This window comes from Labeo rohita, chromosome 14 (assembly GCF_022985175.1).
Source record: "Labeo rohita strain BAU-BD-2019 chromosome 14, IGBB_LRoh.1.0, whole genome shotgun sequence".
Lineage (NCBI taxonomy): Eukaryota > Metazoa > Chordata > Actinopteri > Cypriniformes > Cyprinidae > Labeo > Labeo rohita.
In genome coordinates this window covers 26,586,540-26,606,348 of record NC_066882.1, presented here as the reverse complement: position 1 = coordinate 26,606,348, position 19,809 = coordinate 26,586,540, and the positions used below count along the sequence as shown (strand labels likewise).

At 33.4% G+C, this 19,809-nt stretch overlaps 2 protein-coding genes across 3 annotated transcripts in view; both read left to right on the top strand.

The window, feature by feature from the left end:
- Positions 1-8,756, top strand: part of pdgfrb (platelet-derived growth factor receptor, beta polypeptide) — a 76,966-nt gene extending 68,210 nt beyond the window's left edge. For both annotated transcript variants that reach the window (XM_051127559.1, XM_051127558.1), the window contains exons 22-23: positions 1,025-1,287; positions 4,144-8,756. In XM_051127559.1, coding sequence (XP_050983516.1) covers positions 1,025-1,287; positions 4,144-4,261 — 381 coding nt within the window. In that variant the 3' untranslated portion in view covers positions 4,262-8,756. The remainder of the gene's footprint in view (positions 1-1,024; positions 1,288-4,143) is intronic.
- An 8,778-nt stretch (positions 8,757-17,534) lies between these two features.
- Positions 17,535-19,809, top strand: part of csf1ra (colony stimulating factor 1 receptor, a) — a 28,732-nt gene continuing 26,457 nt past the window's right edge. The window contains exon 1 of the mRNA XM_051127686.1: positions 17,535-17,678. Within this exon, the coding sequence (XP_050983643.1) occupies positions 17,630-17,678 (49 nt within the window). The 5' untranslated portion in view covers positions 17,535-17,629. The remainder of the gene's footprint in view (positions 17,679-19,809) is intronic.

The following is a 19,809-nucleotide window of genomic DNA, read 5'->3' as shown; positions in this document are numbered from 1 at the left end:
TATTTTTGGTTTATTTTATTTTAATATTTTTTTTTCATTTTTTTATTTTTTAATTTGGCTTTTATTTCATTTTATTTATTCATGGTTTATTTAATTTAATTTAATTTAATTTAATTTAATTTAATTTAATTTTATTTTATTTTATTTTAATTTAATTTTATTATTTTACTTTACATTTATTCATTTGGCCAATAAACATGCATTCATGGTTTATTTTATTTTATTTTATTGTATTTTATTTTATTATTTTACATGTATTCATTTGGCCAAGAAAGAAATGTATTCATGGTTTATTTTATTTTACCTTATTGTATTGTTTTTTTTTTTTTTTTTTTACATTTATTCATTTGGCTAAGAAGCATATGCATTCATGGTTTATTTTATTTTATTTTATTTTATTTTATTTTATTTTATTTTATTTTATTTTATTTTACTTTACTTTACTTTACTTTACTTTGCTTTACATTTATTCATTTGGCCAAGAAACATGCATTCGTGGTTTATTTTATTTTAAAATTTTATTTTAAATATATTTTTTTAATTTTACAATTATACATTTGGCTAAGAAGCATATGTATTCATGGTTTAATTTATTTTACATTTATTCATTTGGCCAAGCAACATATGCATTCATTCACCCATTTCCATATCATCTGCTTACTGTGAACTATTTCAAAACAGTTTAATTTTGATATTCTATAACCTTTTCATTTTATTTTGCCTTTGTTCCAACTTTTTTGGAGTGTGTTGGATCCATGAAAATCAATATTTGGTTGTATTGACAAAATAAAATTAAAAGTTGGCCAGTGAAAACATTGGACATTTTTTTTCTTTGTACTTTAGTCAGTTAAATAAAGGTTAAAGGGTGAACAGATAACATATTCTTGATTTTATGGCATTTCACGAAACATCCCAACTTTTCTAGAATTGGGGTTGTATATAAATGTGTCATCTGCAAATATAGAAAATTGAGTTCAGGTAAACACTATAGATTAAGCATCATCATCATCTTGTCTCTCCTCAGAGATACGGTCAGGTCAGCGACAGCTTTCTGAAGAGCGATCACCCTGCGGTGGCCCGCGTGAAGCCGCATGTCCCGTCTCCGTTCCCGAGCGCCTTCCCTCCTCAGTCTCCCGCCTCGGATCAGATCCCAAGCCCGATCCCGCGCCCGCAGGCCGCCGGAGAGACAGCTGATACTCCTCACAACGAGTACATCATCCCCATCCCTGATCCCAAACCGGACGAGGAGACCCAGGACGAGCCGGTGCTGACGGAAATCCCCTCGAGGTAACACTGACTTCCTGCTCAAAAATAAATCAGACAATTATAAACCACAGAGGATGAAGGAAAGATGAGACATCACCTCTTCCTTATACAGGGGATCACTTCTCTTTTTATTTAAAAAAAAGTATGATTAATCTGTTCATTTGTGCCAGTGGGATTTTTACTACTTTTGTGTGAGAATGAGAACATGTTCTTAAGCTGCGATTGATTGATTTTATTTTATTTTATATTTAGTCATTTTGCTAAGCAACATGTGCATTCATGGTATACATTTGTATTTTATTTCATTATTTATTTTATTTTAAAGTAAGCATATACATTCATATGCATTCAAAAAACATATGCATTCATGGTATCCATTATTTTATTTTATTTCACATTTATTCATGTGGCCAAGAAACATATATATTCATGTTTTGTTTTATTTTATTTTTATTTATTTATTTTTATTTTATTTTATTAATTCGGCCAAGAAACATACATATTCATGTTTTTTTTTTTTAATTTATAAATTAATTTTACTTTACTTGATTTTAATATTTTATTTTATTTTACATTTATTTATTTTGCTATGTGATGTGATCTAGGAAAACCCAACACATGGTGAAATTTGATCTTTTTTAGGTTTTGATACCATGTGAAAGCTGAGTTCAAGCCCTTTCCAAAAAGTTTTTATTTTGTTCATAGCTTTCACTTTCACTTTACGTGTTTAACGAGAGCTGTCTGTCAAGTTATGAGCGCTATACTGCATCATTACACAAACAGACTAACATCTGTTTCCATTGTTTATCATGTGCATAGTCTCCAAACTTTTGATCTCCTATTTTATGTTTAGATAGCACAAATAATGCAGCCTACCTTGTAGTAAAAGTGAGTGCAGCGCAACTGTTCGCGCACTGTGCATATAACAGACAGTCATCTGACTCCTCCTCTTTAGTAACTTCATCATCCGATCCTTCATCTCTGGATGTGAAATAGTCCATTATAACATCGTTTAGGGCACTGACATCACCAAGATTGAGCAGATTGAGACCAGTAAGATCAGGTAAGTGAGCAGCTGCAGTACTTTAGACAGCGCTGTTGCGCTCCGCCATCTCACCATATTAAAAATAAATAAATAAAAACTTGGGTGCCATAGTTTACACAGGACTGGCGGAGAATTGATACGCCTTTACTAAATATGTTACGTGGTTTATTTTGATAGGTTAACTGTTTTTGTGGTGTTAAGGGAAAGCACCTCAGCAGCGCGTTCTTAACATAAGAGAAAGACACAGTCATTTCTGCTTGCTGCAATAAATCGCTGTTTTTCTGCACTAAACAAGTGAATTTCAGATAATTTCAGACAAAGATATTTTTTAGAGATGATAGACAAGATGTTATACAATAATAATTTAATGAAACCTAATTTTGACAAAAAATGACATTCGGCCTATTTTTCGAAAACGTCCCAAGCATGACATCCGACGGGTTTTCCCAGATCGCATCACATATGAATTCATGGTATACATTATTTTATTTTATATTATTTTATTTTATTTTACATTAATTCATTTGGCCAAGAAAGAAACATGCATTCATGGTTTATTTCATTTTATTTTATTTTTTTTTATTTTAATATTTTATTTTACATTTATTAATTTTGCTAAGCAACATATGCATTCATGGTATACATTATTTTATTTTATTTTATTTTATTTTGTTTTATTTTATTTTACATATATTCATTTGGCTACGAAACATATGCATTCATTGTTTATTTCATTTAATTTAATTATTTTACTTTACATTTATTCATTTTGCTAAGCAACATATGCATTCATGGTATACATTATTTTATTTTATTTTATTTTATTTTATTTTATTTTATTTTGTTTTATTTTATTTTACATATATTCATTTGGCTACGAAACATATGCATTCATTGTTTATTTCATTTAATTTAATTATTTTACTTTACATTTATTAATTTTGCTAAGCAACATATGCATTCATGGTATCCTTTTTTTTTTTACATTTATTCATTTGGCTAAGAAACATATGCATTCATGGTTTATTTTATTTTACATTTATTCATTTGGCCAAGCAACATATGCATTCATGGTATAAATATTTCATTTTATTTTATTTTATTCATATAAAAGTATTTATACAAGCAACATATGCATTCATGGTATAAATTATTTTTTTTATGTGTGCTCAGTATTTTTTAGAAATAATATTTATGTATTACAACAATTTAATTTGATAAAATCTAAAAGAAAAAAAGAAAAAAAAGAAATGTGATAAATTAGCAGAATCACTATGATATAATAAAACAAAGGCTGTATACACACACACACACACACACATATATATATATATACATTATACATACAGTATGTATAGCATCTCTAATATAAATAATATATAATATTAATATAATATAATATATGTCAATAATACATTTAATACATATATGTGAATTATTATTATTTTTATTGTTGTTGTTATTTTATATATATTTGCATTTTGTATTTTTAACAAATAATTTAGCACTTTAACTATGAATATATTCCACTGATGTTTGACAGCGACAAGTGTTTCAATACTCGGTCAATACTATTTATACTGTTTTATGATCTTATATATTTTATATTACATTTACTTCATTAGAAGATGAATTAATAACTTTCCTTTAATCATCTTGTCTTCTATATGGGTGTAAAAATGACTTTGCTACCAGAAATGAACCAGAAATCCCCTAAAGAATGTGCTTATTGTTAACGGCTCCTCCTGGAGGTTCAGACTTTATAACACTGTGTGTGTGTGTGTGTGTGTGTAATTGTGATATTAAAGGTGCTCTTTATCTCTTTTCTAAAGCTCGTTAAGTTCTGACGAGGAGACGGTCTCCATGGAAACCCCGAGCACCGAACCCGAGCGCGAGGAGCTGCTGCCGGATCATTCTGGAAGTCCAGAGGTGGAGGAGAGCTTCCTGTGACACACTCCTGCTTCCTGTCATCATGAAGTAATTGTAATGTACATTTTGAGCCGATTTTTTATCAAACGCATCAGAATGATATGCTAGATTTCCTCGTGTTCTTTTAAAGACCGTCTGTGAGGGTTGAGGCTTTTTCATTGTTTTTCTATTCTTTTTTTTTTTACTGAAGTGGTACAGTGCAGTTTTATCAACTGCAGAAGGCAAAGCTACAATCAGCTGATATGTACATTAGTTGTGTTATGGTCAATCTTCAAACTGTCGATCAGCACACAAATATGATGTGTTATACTGTGCTTTTTGTGTTCAAATCATTCTCAGCATTTTTGAAGTTAAGTGCATATTTCATTTCTATATTCAGAGAGCTGTTTGTGACTTTTGAGTTTAACTTTAGACTTTTTTGGTCAAGATTCTTGTAGCAAACTTGCACTTTAATGTTTATAAGTAATAGAAGCAAATAGATTATACACATACCTTATACTTTTTTTGATTTCATTTTCTATTTTTACATTGTGTAAAGGGAACGACAAAACCATGGAAGCCTGTTTCTGCCACAGATTAAAATAATAATAATAATAATTAAAAAATAATTTCCACTTTTTTTTCTCAAAATCCTGATTGTTTTCATGCAATTCTGAGAAAAATGTCAGAATTACGAGATATAAACTCAGTCTTTCTTTCTTGCAATTTAGATTTTTTTTAGACTTTTTCTTTCAATTGCATTTCCACCATGGAATAAAAAATAAAAAAGGTAACTGCAATTACCTAATTGCAGAATCTCACAATTCAGACCTTTTTCTTTTGCAATTTTGACTTTTTACCTCATAATCATGAGTTTATGACTCAAAATTCTGACTTTTTTGTCACAATTATGAGTTTATATTTCATGATTCAGACTCTTGCCCCACAAATACAAGTTTATATCTCACAGTTCTGACTTTTTTCTATAGCTAATGTCAGTTTATATCACAGTTTTGACTTTTTTCCTCACAGTTACACATTTATGACTCACAATTCTAACTTTTTACTTTTGCAAATGTAAGTTTATATCACAGTTTTGACTTTTTTCTTAGCAATTACAAGTTTATGATTCACAATTTTGTCTCAAAAAATCTGAATTTTTAATGTAATTGAGTTTAAATCCCACATTTTAGACTTTTTTCTTTTGCAAATGTAAGACTTTTTTCTCACAATTATGAGTTTATATCTCATGATTCAGACTTTTCCCCACAAACACAGGTTAATATCTCGCAATTCAGACTTTATATAGCGAACATTTGACCCTGGACCACAAAACCAATCATAAGAGTAAATTTTTTGAAATTGAGATTTATACAGTATATGGACAATATTTGACCGAGATACAACTATTTGAAAATCTGGAATCAGAGGGTGCCAAAAAAAAATTAAATATTGAGAAAATTGCCTTTAAGCTGTCGAATGAAGTTCTTAGCCATGAATATTACTAATCAAAAATTATGTTTCGGTATATTTAAGGTAGGAAATTTGACTTTTTTCCTCGCAGTTACAAGTTTATTACAATTCAAAACATTTTTCTTTTGCAAATGTATGTTTATATCATAATTTTCACTTTTTTCTTAGCAATTACAAGTTTGACTCACAGTTTAAACTTTTTTTTTTTTGCAGTTACAAGTTTGTCTCAAAATTCTGAATTTTTAATGCAATTATGAGTTTATATCTCACATTTCACAACTTTTTTCTTTTGCAAATGTAAGACTTTTTTTATATCACAATTTAGACTTTTTCTTTGCAATTACAAGTTTATGACTCACAATTCTTACTTTTTTCCTCACAATAATACTTTTTATCTAATGATTCTGATTTTTTTCCCCACAAATAAAAGTTTATATCACAGTTTAGACTTATTCACAATTACAACTTTACGACTAACAATTCATATTTTTTTTTCTTTTGCATATCTAAGTTTATTCAGACTTCAGACTTTTTTTCATTAAAAATTACAAGTTTATGACTCTTAATTCTAACTTTTTTTATTTAATGATTCAGACTTTTCCTCCACAAATACAAGTTTATATCATAATTGAGACTTTTTTCTTTGCAATTATAAGTTTATATTACAATTCAGACTTTTTTCCCAATTACAAGTTTATGACTCAATTCTGACTTTTTTTCTCACAATTGAGTTTGTAACTCATGATTCAGACTTTTCCCCCCACAAATACAGGTTTATATCTCAAAATTCAGACTTTTTTCTATAGCAAATAAAAGTTTATGACTCACAATTCTGACTTTTTGTATTTTGCAAATGTCAGTTTATATCACAATTCTGACTTTTTTCTCACAATTATGAGCTTGTCTCAAATATTCTGACTTATTAATGCAATTATGAGTTTAAATCTCACATTTTAGACTTTTCCTCTTTTGCAAATGCAGGACTTTTTTCTCACAATTATGAGTTTATATCTTATGATTCAGACTTTTCCCCACAAATCCAGGTTTATATCTTGCAATTTTGTCTGTTTTCTTTGCAATTACAAGTTTATGACTCTGACTTTTTTCTCACAATTGTGGGTTGTGAATCTCCATTTCACACTTTTCCTCGACAAATCGAAGTTTATGACTCCCAATTCTGATTTTTTTCTTTTGCAAACGTAAGTTTATATCTCAATTCTGACTTTTTTTCTCATAATTGCAAGTTTATATCTCATGATTCAGAATTTTCCCCTTACAAATCTAACTTTATATCACAATTTAGACCTTTTCTTTGCAATTACAAGTTTATGACTCACGATTCTAACTTTTTTCTCACAATTATCAGTTTTTATCTAATAATTCAGACATTTTTCCACAAATACAAGTTATCACAATTCTGACTTTTTTCTTTTACAAATGTAAGTTTATATCACAATTCAGATTTTCTTCTTGCAAATCTAAGTTTATTCACACTTTTAATTCTAACTTTTTGCCTTATGATTTAGGCTTTTCCCCCTCCCACAAATACGTTTATATCACAATTGAGACTTTTTTCTTTTGCAATTGTAAGTTTATATCACAATTCAGACTTTTTTTTTTTTTTTGCAGTTACAAGTTTTGCAATTAATTAAATTTATATTTCAATTCAGACTTTTTTCGCAAGTACAAGTTTATGACTCACAGTTCTAACTTTTTTTCCTCGCAATTGTTATCATCTCATGATTCAGACTTTTCTTTCCTCAAATAAAAGTTTTTATCACAATTCTGACTTTTTTCTTCACGATTACAAGTTTATGACTCACAATTCTGATTTTTTTCTTTTGCAGTTGTAAGTTTATATCACAATTTTGACTTTTTTTTTTTTGCAATTACAAGTTTATGACCCCCAATTCTAACTTTTTTCTCACAAATGAGTTATCATCCTATAATTTAGACTTTTTCCCCACAAATACATATTTGTATGTCACAATTCAGACTTTGCAGCTACAAATTTACGACTCGCAATTCAGACTTTTTTTCTTTTCAGTTGCAAGTTTATGGCTCACGATTCTTACTTTTTTCTCACAATTGAGTTATTATCACATAATGCAGACATTTTTCCCACAAATGCAAATTTATATCTCACAATTCAGACTTTTTCTTTGCAGTTACAAGTTTATGACTCGTAATTCTGACTTTTTTTTTTTTAGCAAATGTAAGTTCATATCAAAATTCAGACTTTTTCATTTGCAATTAAAAGTTTGACTCACAATTCTAATTTTTTTTTCTCACAATTATTCGTTTACATCTCATGATTCAGACTTTCCCCGCACAAATTCAAGTTTCTCTTATAATTCAAATGTTTTCCCTCAATGTTTTTTTTTTGTCAAAATTTACATCTTGACGTTTTGAGAAAAAGTCAGAATTGTGAGATAAAAGTCGCAGTTATCTTTTTATTTGATTTATTTTAATCCCATGTTGGAAACAAGCTTCCATTCACAACACGAGACAGAGTATGTTTGTATGTTTTTGTGCAGCTACAGAATCAAGCTGTTCAGTGTGTGCTTCATACTAACAGTGTGTCTGAATGACTCACGGTACATGAGAAAAACATCATTCATCAGATGAATTTCATCCAAAGCATTTTACATTCGAGATCATTTAACCTGCTCTTGGCAGGTCGTTTTCACTGAGATAAAACTGTACATGTGGACCAGGTATTTCATCTTCAAATGATTAGTTCAGTATCATCCATAAAAGTTTAAAGTACTTATATGCAAATGCTTCATATACCCAAACCCAGATTGAGAAGGTGTTCATAAAGGCTTCATCTTGTCTGTTCGTCTTGTTCATTCTTGATTTTAACTCTAGGCATTCATATGTATGCACAAGGCCTTATTAAATTGCACATTTCCATACATATATCACATAGTAATGTTACACACTCTTAAGGTACCAAAGCTTTATGTATGTTTACAAGTATATTTTTGTATAGATATTTTGTACATTGCTCTTTTACACATCTATGTACGATCAAAAATAAAAACTGTGAAAAATTCTTTAATCATCTGTCTGTTGGTCTTTATGTTGCTCTTTCACGGCTCAGGAGATTTCATGGAAATGTTAGTTACGCTCTACAGTATTAACTTTGCCCCAGAAATGACAGACGTTAACAAAAGGCTCAGTTTGCTCTTAATTTAGCGTTGTTACTATTAAAGGAGAAGTGCACTTCCAGAACAGCAATTTACAAACAAAGTACTCACCCCCTTGTCATCCCAGATGTTCATGTCTTTCTGTCTTCAGTCGTAAAGAAATTATGGTTTTTTGGGAAAACATTTCAGGATTTTTCTTCATATAATGGACTTCATTGGTGCCCCGATTTTGAACTTCCAAAATGTAGTTTAAATGCAGCTTCAAAGGGGTCTAAACAATCCCAGCTGAGGAAGAAGGGTCTTATCTAGCGAAACGATCGGTCATGTTTTCGAAAAATAAAATTTTGTGCTTTTTAAGCACAAAATCTGGTGTAGCACAGGCTCTGGGATGCGCGTCCACGAGTCGTTCTTGAACGATTCGTTCATTTTGAACGAATCTTTAATGTGACTCGTGACGAACGAGTCGTCTCGGGGAGTGATTCATTCAGTCGCACATGCGCAACATCCTGTTAGGTTCTCTACTGGAATTAGTTCACCTTTTTCGAGTCTTCAGGTTTTTTGAGTCGTTCGTTCATCTTATGGGGCTGTCACGTGATGCTGATTTTGCTAAAATTAACGAAATGACTCGAAAAAAGATTTGCTAATTTTGCTGAACGAGACTCAAAGGTCCGGGTCAGTAAAATGATCCGAACTTCCCATCACTACTACGAATCACATCTTGGAATCACTTCAACTTCAGAATCGTCTGACATCGTTGTACCTTTTTGTTTGTAAACAGCGTTTGACTTACTTGTACTTTCTTAGTCTTTGCGTGTTTGCTTTGTAAACACTGGGTCTGTAGTTTCGCCTACGTTCCGCGTGACCTTTGGACTCGATTCAATAGTTTGCGAATGCGCATCCCAGGACCTGTGCTACATGAGCTTTTGTGCTTAAAGTATGCAAATTTTTATTTTCCAAAAAAAAATGATCATTTCGCTAGATAAGACCCTTCTTCCTCGGATGCGATCATTTAGAGCCATTTGAAGCAGCATTTAAACTACATTTTGTAAGTTCAAAATCGAGGCACCATATCAGTCCATTACATGGAGAAAAATCCTGAAATGTTTTCCTCAAAAAACATTATTTCTTCACGACTAAAGACAGAAAGACATGAACATCTTGGATGACAAGGGGGTGAGTAAATTATTTGTGAATTGTTGTTCTGGAAGTGGACTTCTCCTTTAAAGAGAGCTGTGCGATTTTCATTTTTAACTCATGACTCAGTGTGAGGGTTATTACTGTTAACTGAAACTAAAACTTTTGTAAGAACCACCTAATTGGCCCAACAGTGGGAAAAAAAAATTGACAAAAAATGTAAAATTAGAAAAAAAACAAATTCAGAATATTAAGAAAAAACTACAATAGTAGTGGAGAGCCGGGACGAAAGTACCATTTTTCAGAAAAACATAATTTAAAAAGATGTAGACAGAGATATATTTTTGCTGTGGCCTCAGAAGTGTGGTCTATTAATACCAGGTGGTATTTTGTAAAAATGTAGAAAGACTTTAGTATAATGTCAGTTTGAACAAAGGTTGCACATTGTTACTTTCAACCCCATTGGTTGGGACAAAAGTAACACAACAATACAAGCTAGATTTTTTGTGTTACTCTTGTTTTTATTAAATATACATGACTATGACCTTGTTAATATGTAACTGGAAACATATTTTGTCCTTAAACTTTGGCAAAAATTTAATTTAATCAACAAATGTTTCAAAACCTGAGTGTACAAACTTGAATTGTTGATTTATTATTCAACTTATTTTTATAAAACATTTTTAACAGAATGAACAATATGAAAATTAAATTAGATTAGCATAATGTAAACTCTCAATATAATGTAACAGTAGGCCTATTCATGTTTCCATCCAGTTGTTTGTATGCATAAATTCAAAATGCGCATAAAAACATCTGGAAACACTGCAAATTCATAGGTGGAAAAGCCAAGGTAGGGCTAAAACCTAAATATGACTAAATATAAAGGTAAATGCGATGTAGCAACAGTCCTGAGACTGATATTCCTGACAGAAACGCCCTCATGTACATGTGGCTGAAACCTCTGTCTGTCTTTCTGACCCTTATTCTTGGCATATTCTTTTGGTATAATAAATGTTTTAATAAATCATGCAAGACACAGAAAGTCACCATGCTGCGGGACAAAAGAAACACTTGCTGTCACTGTAGGTGGACAGAAGTAACAAGTGTTACTTTCGTCCCAACAGGAACTCCTGATATTTAAATCCGATTTACTTCTATACACTCTAAAAAATCCTGGGTTATTTTTTCTACCCAAATGTTGGGTTAAGCCATTTGGGTAATTTTTTGGGGTTATTTTCTCAGTCTTGGGTAGTTTTTGAGTAGTTCTACATAACCCAACCGCTGGGTTATTTTCTGGGTCATTTTCACTGAGAGTTGAGTCAATGCACCCCCTCCCCGACCCAAAAAAGCTTTCATTGACATTCAGCCTGTAAGTACGACTCAAAAAAAATGTATGACTTTACAAGGCCCAGCAGGCACTGGATGTCTATATAACGTCAGGTTGACATTGGACATGATGTCGGACAGACGTTGCATTTTGGTTGAGAATGAAAATCGCGTTGACGTCAGTATTTGACGTCAATTTGATGCTGACTTAATGTTGGATTTTGGTTACACAACCTAAAAACAACAAAATATCAACGTCAGCTGACATTGGTATTGGACATCAATTTAACGTTGACATTAAACGTTGAATTTACATTGAATTTTGGTCAGCCGATGTCGCAACTGAAATTTAACCAAATATCAGCGTCTTATGACGTTGTGTGCCTGCTGGGGGTATTTGAATACACTACCATACAAATGTTTGAGATTGGTAAGATTTTCAGTGTTTTTAAATGAAATCTCTTTTGCTCACAAAGGCATTTATTTGATCCAAAGTATTAAAAAAAAAAAAAAAAAAAAACTAATGTTGTAAAATATTGTTACAATAACTTAATGTTTTCTATTTTAATATATTTTAAAATATAATTTATTGCTGTGGTCAAAGCTGAATTTTCAACATCATTACTCCAGTCTTATATATAATAACATGTTAACTAGATATGCTCCACAAGAACTTTGTAATTTTATTAATAATGTATCTTGGATACTTTATAAATAACCAGGCAGGGTTATAAAGGAATAATAATTATAATAGGATAAAGTTCCTCTAACTCTAGAACTCTATTCTATTCTGATGGCCCACGTGCTGGACTCACCCCTAATGGCTGTATGGGCGGCTAAAATGACGCCCTCTCACATCACGGCTGCTACCCCTGAGTCGAGTCAGGTTGCAGCTGTTGTTCCAGGGCCAAGTCAAGCTGCAGGTGCATCTTCAGAGTCAAGTCAAGCTACAGCTGCATCTTCAGAGTCAAGTCATGTTACAGCTGTAGCTTCCAAGTCCAGTCGAGTTCCAGGGTCAAGTCGAGTCCCAGGGTCCGGTCAAGCAACAGAGTCCGGACAAGCAACAGAGTCCGGTCAAGCAACAGAGTCAAGTCAAGCCAAAGCTGCTGTTCTCCATGAGTTAAGCAAGGACAGAGCTGTTCCCCATGAATCAAGCCAAGTCAAAGCCGTTTTCCACGAGCCAAGCCAAGATACAGCTGTTGTTCTCCACGAGTCAAGCCGAGACACAGCTGTTGTTCTCCACGAGTCAAGCCAAGACACAGCTGTTGTTCTCCACGAGTCAAGCCGAGATACAGCTGTTGTTCTCCACGAGTCAAGCCGAGACACAGCTGTTGTTCTCCACGAGCCAAGCCAAGACACAGCTGTTGTTCTCCACGAGTCAAGCCAAGACACAGCTGTGCACGTCACAGCTGTGCCCCACAGCAAGTCACGTGCTGTTGTTCCTGAGTCAAGCCAAGTTACAGCTGGGTTGTCTATGTTATGTCCAACCACAGCTAATTTCCATGAACCAAGCCAAGTTACAGCAGATCTTCACGAGTCAAGTCAAATTGCTGCTGTCTTCCCTGAGCCAAGCCACGCCACCGTTGATCTCCATGAGCCAAGCCAAGCCACAGTTGTTTTTCATGAGCCAAGTCAAGTTGCTGCTGTTGTTCCTGAACCAAGCCAAACCACAGTTGATCTTCATGAACCAAGTCAAGCCACAGCTGGCCTCCCTGAGTCAAGTCCGGCCACGGCAGGCCTCCCTGAGTCAAGTCCGGCCACGGCAGGCCTCCCTGAGTCAAGGCAAGAAACTGTTGTCCTACCAAAACCTCACCAGGTCCCCTTTGACCTTCTCAAGCCACCTCCTGTATCAGCTGACCACGCAGAGCCCACGCTCCCAAGCCACGCAGTGTCCACATTCCCATGCCACAAGTCCATAACATCCACACCCTCAAGGTCAACAGACATCCCAGTATCTACTGTGCTGCCCGTAATAGCCATTGCCATTTTCAGTGTGTGGGCTGTACACTGTGCTCCAGAGGCCTCGCCTGTCCACGAGTCTGCTCCAGAGGCCTCGCCTGTCCACGAGTCTGCTCCAGAGGCCTCGCCTGTCCATGAGTCTGCTCCAGAGGCCTTGCCTGTCCACGAGTCTGCTCCAGAGGCCTCGCCTGTCCACGAGTCTGCTCCAGAGGCCTCGCCTGTCCATGAGTCTGCTCCAGAGGCCTTGCCTGTCCACGAGTCTGCTCCAGAGGCCTCGCCAATCCACGAGTCTGCTCCAGAGGCCTCGCCTGTCAACGAGTCTGCGCCAATGCCCCCAGAAGCAGCAGCTCTGGCTGCAGAACCTCCTAAAGGGGCGGCGTTTCCCCAAGGACTCTCTGCCTGTCCTGTCACGGCCATGAAGGCCATTTATAACTTCCCTGCCTCACCTGCCCAAGCATCTGCGCCCATGCCCCCAGAGGTGTCAGCACAAGCTGTAGATCCTCCTATGGGGGCGGCGTCCCAGGAGGAACTCTCTGCCTGCCATGTCGCAATCAAGAAGGCCAATATGGAACTCTCCGCCTGTCATGCCACGGCCAAAGAAATCATTCATGTACACACCGATTTGCTATGCATGTCATTAGTCCCACTGTGGATATCTCAATACTTTGTGCTCAATACTCAATACTTTGCGAAGTATTGCCAGTTTCACCTGCCTTACCGAGCGTTTATATATTACTCTGTTGGATTACCTGTTGCCGTCTTGTTTTGTTCCTGGATATCATGTTTACGGATTACCCCTGTTTGGATTGTTTGCCTGTGTGGACTGTTTTCAAGGTTTGACCATTATCTGCCTTTTGACTATCGCTCTCTGGATCACCCTTGTTGTTACGGTTGCCTTATTGGATTGTCTGCTCGGTAATTGACCCACTGCCTGTTTATACTCTCTGCTGCTTGGATTACGTTCATGTTGTGTATGCTATTAGACTGCCTTCCGGTATTGACCCTCTGCCTGCTTTTGTATACTCTGCTTCCTTTAATAAACATCCGCTTTTGGATTCTACCTCTACCTCAGCGTCCTCGTTACAGACTCCCAGGCATTTGTCATTGTAGCAGGAAAAGCTTTGGAGCAAAGCACTCTCATTGGGGCAGTAGATGTGTGCTTCAAATCATTTTATGTTTTTGACGTAAACTACCCAAAACAGTGTTTCTATTGTTGGAAGTTTATTCAAAATGTTTATGAGTTGGAGGGAAGTGAATCCCCAACAGTGAATTTTTTACACAGCACTACATTCTTGCAAGTAGATGATAAGAGGTTCTTTGAACAAGCAGTGGTTCAAGTACATAAGGTAGCATTTTAGTTTGTTTTATTTGCAAACAGGTTTTTTTTTTTTTTTATAACCAACATACTGGTGATTATCAATTACATTTTTGTGAAAATGTTTTACTGGCAAAATGCTGTAAGTTTTGTTTTTGTGTTCATACTGTAGACTAAAAACAACAGGTTCATAATTTAGTCTAAAAACAATACTGCTTTGTAACAAACAGTTGTTCTTGAGATATATTAGAGTTTTAATTTCATGTGCATATGGATTAATGTGCAAACTGTTTTACTAAACCTTGAGTTTTTTGGAGTTCATGAATTTTTAAAATGTTAAAACATTTGCAGTTTTTCAACTTACAACTACAAACTATAAAGATGAAAGAAATGGTTTTGAATGCTGTTTATAAATTGAATTTTATTGTATATATTAAAAATATTAATGAAAAAATAAAGCTAATACAATGTTGACCCTTTTATTCATCATGTGGTATATTTCATTTTAAAAGATTATTTTAAAAGGCATAAAAATAAATTATCTGAAAATATAACCCATTTCTTAAATCAAATTAACCCATCATTTTAGTAAAAAATGACCAAGTTTTGGGTAGAAAAACAACCCATTTGGTGGGTTAAAATTAATAACCCAACTTCCTGGGTTAATTTAACCTCATATGGGTTCTGTCCTATATTTACCCAGCCCCTGGGTTAAAAATTACCCAATTTGGGTTGTTTTTAACCCAGTGTTTTTTAGAGTGTACTGAAAAACTCTGAAAAGCCAAACTTCAGGATGTATTACAGCACTAAATAACATGTAGATTGATCATTACTGTGACACATGAAACAAGAAACACAACAACTAATTTGAAAAAAATTACTGCTTCCATAATTTACTTATTGTACTCAGAAACTGCTTTCCGATCTAACCGCGGTAAACAATGACGAAATCACGTGATATTTCTCAGCTCCGTCAAGGGTTGCGTGCTGAATGTGCTGTCATAGCTTGAAAAGCAAATATAGTCCAGACTCTGAGAAAACAGCTTTGTTACTTTCGTCCCCGCTCTCTAGTATAAAATACTAAAATGAACAGAAATTGCCTCTCAGACTAATACCGTAATGTTTTAGACAAACAAATCCAGGTTTTCCATCATGTTCTGATTTCAGTTCATCTCACTGAAGACTTTTTGAGATGTGAGTTTAATGTGAGTGCACTGGAAATCATGTATTTCCTTTTGCAGACAAAAGCAACAGAAAAAGTGCCTTAAAGTGAGCAAAATCGATTATGGGTAAGTACAGCTGGAGTCTTTCTTCATGTGATATTAAAAGAAGCTGTTGATGGCCTGTTGTTCACATGTAAACACTGATCATGGGGCTGAATGAACACTGGAGCGTTTTGTTCAGGAGGTCACGGAGAGACTTCTGCAGTCTCACTGATCAGGGTTCACATTCGTTTCACTTGAGTACCGCGGTGTAGACGAAAAACCCAACGTGGCGGGAGGAGCGTGACCCGCTCAGCCTCAGATTGAACTTCAGATCGGAGATCGTCGACACGCAGCAGGAGCTTTGATGAAGATCTGCTTACCTCAGTCTTTGGAGATTCACTGACATTCAGGTAAAGCTTTTTCCTGATATAAATGATCAAATTTAAGTGCGTTTATGTTTTACGTATGTATTACCTGTATATGGGTTAAAAAAATAATCCTGTTGATTTTTCTAACCCCATTTTTTCTCGCTTTAAGCATAAAAACTAAAAAAAAAAAAAAAAAGTTCACTAAAATAAAAAAAGAAGATAATATAAAATGTAAATATTAAATAAAAAACTTTGGAAATTTTGGAAAGTTCATATTAAAACTTTATTAAAAATGTTTGAAATAAATAAAAAGTAAATAAACTAAAAAAAAAAAAAAAAGACAGTTCTAATCTAAAACTTCATTTTCAAGAACCGTTCACTGAAACTCATGTAAACTTTTTTCTGCAAATTTTTAAATCACAATTCAGACTTTTTTCTTCACAATTACAAGCTTGACTCATAATTATGACTTTTTTCTTTTGCAGTTGTAAGTTTATATTACAATTCAGACTTTTTTCTTTGCAATTACAAGTATATGACTCACAATTCTAACGTTTTTCCTCACAACTGAGTTATCATCTCATGATTCAGACTTTTTTTTCCCACAAATACAAGTTTATATCTTACAATTTTGACTTTTCTCTTTTGTAAATGTAAGTTCATATCACACTTTTTATCTTTGCAATTACAAGTTTATGACTCACAATTCTAACGTTTTTCTCACAAGTTTAATATCTTACAATACTTTTTTTTTTTTTTTGCAAATGTAAGTTCATATCACAATTCTGACTTTTATTTTTTCGCAACTACAAGTTTATATCTCATGATTCAGACTTTTTACCACAAATGCAAGTTTCTCCTATAATTCAAACTTTTTTTTTCTAACCTCCAACTGCAAAATAGTTTCAGTTTCCATTGCAAAAATAATTTTCTCACTTAGTATTTTTGTTTTCCTTTCGGTTACAAATGTGTAAAAATCAAGATACATTTACTTGAGGTGCACAACGATGTAATATTAAGTAATAATATTAAGTTTTGTTTTCTCATAAGAACTATTCAATTTAAGTGAGTTTAATTAAGGCAAGAAAACATTTGTCATTGAATAAATAAAAAATAAAATAATAATAGTAATAAATAATAAAAAGATTTTTCTGATCCCATTTTTCTTGTTTTGTTTCTTGTTTTTCTTGTTTCGTTTAAGTGTAAACAAGATTTAAAAATAGTCATTTTGCTTAGTAATGTATCTCTAGTAAATGTATATTTTTTGCAAATTTTAATAGATGATCTGCATTTTTCGTCCAATGTTTATTTTTGTGGTGTTTCTAGGATTTTTGCTCGGTCAGCTAATTTTGCTGCTGTTGTCATATCCTTTCAAAACAGAAATGAGAAGTCTGTGTTGAAGGACTAAATGATCAGTCCTTATTTCCTCTGAGACACTCAAGACTGATGAACTATTGAACAGGAGCCGCTTGGAGATGTTTGCGCTCCTGCTCGTCTGTGGGATCCTGCTCGCTCAAGCTCAGGGTAAGAAAATCAGAATCAAAATCAAAAATCACAGAGATCAAGTTCATGTCTCAGATATTTCTCTTAGAAGGCAAATGAAGACTTTTGCTGATTTAATTAAGCAGTCTCAGATGTGTCTCCTCTAGAGTTTTGGACTCTCAACATATGTTTCAAACTGTGCTCAGATTTACACAAATAGACAAATTCTGCATTTAAAAGTGAGATCTCAGTATGAGCTCAAATATTTCTTACTGGATGATCTGAGGTGCTCTTCACTGCTTGCAATTATTTTTCATAATCTCAGAAAACAGAACATTCTCACAAGGTTTTTTAAAAGTTATGGAACATTCCATTTTTATAACATCATTAATATTTGTTATACACTCTCATTACGTTGAGAGAAAACATTCTTAGAACAACATTGCGGCACGTCCTCATGATGTCAAGAACATTCTATGAATCATTTTGTAACCTTTAAATAATGCTGTAATTACAACAAGAAAACATTTGAACATTCTTAGAATGTTTAAAATAAACAATCAAGTAACGTTATATTTGGCTACAAATAAAATTAGTAGAACATTGTATAAAGTGTTTTTGTAACCTTTATATAACGTTAGAATTACAATAGGAAAATGTGGCATTTTAACGTTCTAGAAACATTTCAAAACAACATTCCCACAATGTTTCAAAAATATGTTGCAAGAACCTTTTGCTAATGTTCTCTGAACTTAAATGTATTTTTTTTTTCCCCCATTTTTATTATTTTGCAAAATCACTTTTAAAAGTTCTCTGAACATTCCAAAACAAGTAGACAGCGTATATACAGAGCTTTTGTGCTAACATTTTGAGAACATGTAAAGATTTGGTGTGTTTAAGTGCAACTGAAGTGGAGATTTATGGCTCAGTGTAGGAGAAAAAATCTAATTTTGAGACAATGGCCTTTAAAGATATGTATTGTAATTGAAATCTATTGACACAAATAGATAAAGTGTCTTTTGGATGTTTTCTTTCCACTAGTCTGAAAAACCAAAAAAGCCCAAAACGACGTTTTTGCCTGCAGTGTCTCCCCTTGAGAACATTTCTAGTTCTTTTAGGAGAAACATCTGAGACAAATTTGATACTCAAATAAGATGTAACTCCATTATTCTTCAAAGCTATGAAAAGACATTTCTTTTTCCAAATGTTTAATGTCACATGAAGAATCATACGTACTTTTCGCTTGTGTTTACATTGATGTGAAATGGTTCTTGATCTGGTTCTTTTCTGCGTCTCAGCAGATGTTTGTTTCTTGATGTTTCTGAAATCAGGATTTGACATGTTGATTATTGCCTTGATCTCTGAGAGTTATTTTTGTCCCACAAGTGAACATTCCAAAACAAGTAGACAGTGTATATACAGAGCTTTTGTGCTAACATTTTGAGAACATTAGCTTACTAAAAGACCAGGGAACTGTTTTAGAGAATGCTGCCAGAACGTTTTAAGGCGAGACACTGCAGGTGAATAGGGTAAAAAAAAAAAAAAATGAACTAATAGTTATCACCTTACTCACCCAGTTGATTGATTACACTGATAATTGCTAATATTTTTTGTATTACAAGTTTTCTAAAATATAAGGTTTAAATATGCAAATAAGCCATTATTTATAGAAATATGTGCTAATTTGCATACATTTCTAGTACAAAAATCTAAACACTGGATGTCAATTTCAAAATTCTTGTTTATTTTTTTGACATATTAGAGTCAAATGTTTTTACAGAGGGAATTTTGGGCATCTCATTTTGTCACTCCATAATTCAGAAAAAAAAAAAACCCTGAATTTTGGGGGGAATAAAATGTTTAAAATCAAGCAAATTATATATGAACAAATCTCTCTGTAAAAACCTTCAGGATATAGACAGGAATAAAAATGTAAAGTCTGGTGTGTAAGTGCAACTGAAGTGGAGATTTATGGCTCAGCGCAGGAGAAAAAACTCATTTTGAGAAATGGCCTTTAAAAATATGTATCGTAATTGAAATCTATTGACACAAATAGATAAAGTGTCTTTTGGATGTTTTCTTTCCACACTGTAAAAAACGATTTGTTGAGTCAACTTAAAATAATTTGTAACCTGGCTGCCTTAAAATTTTAAGTTTATTCAACTTAGATATT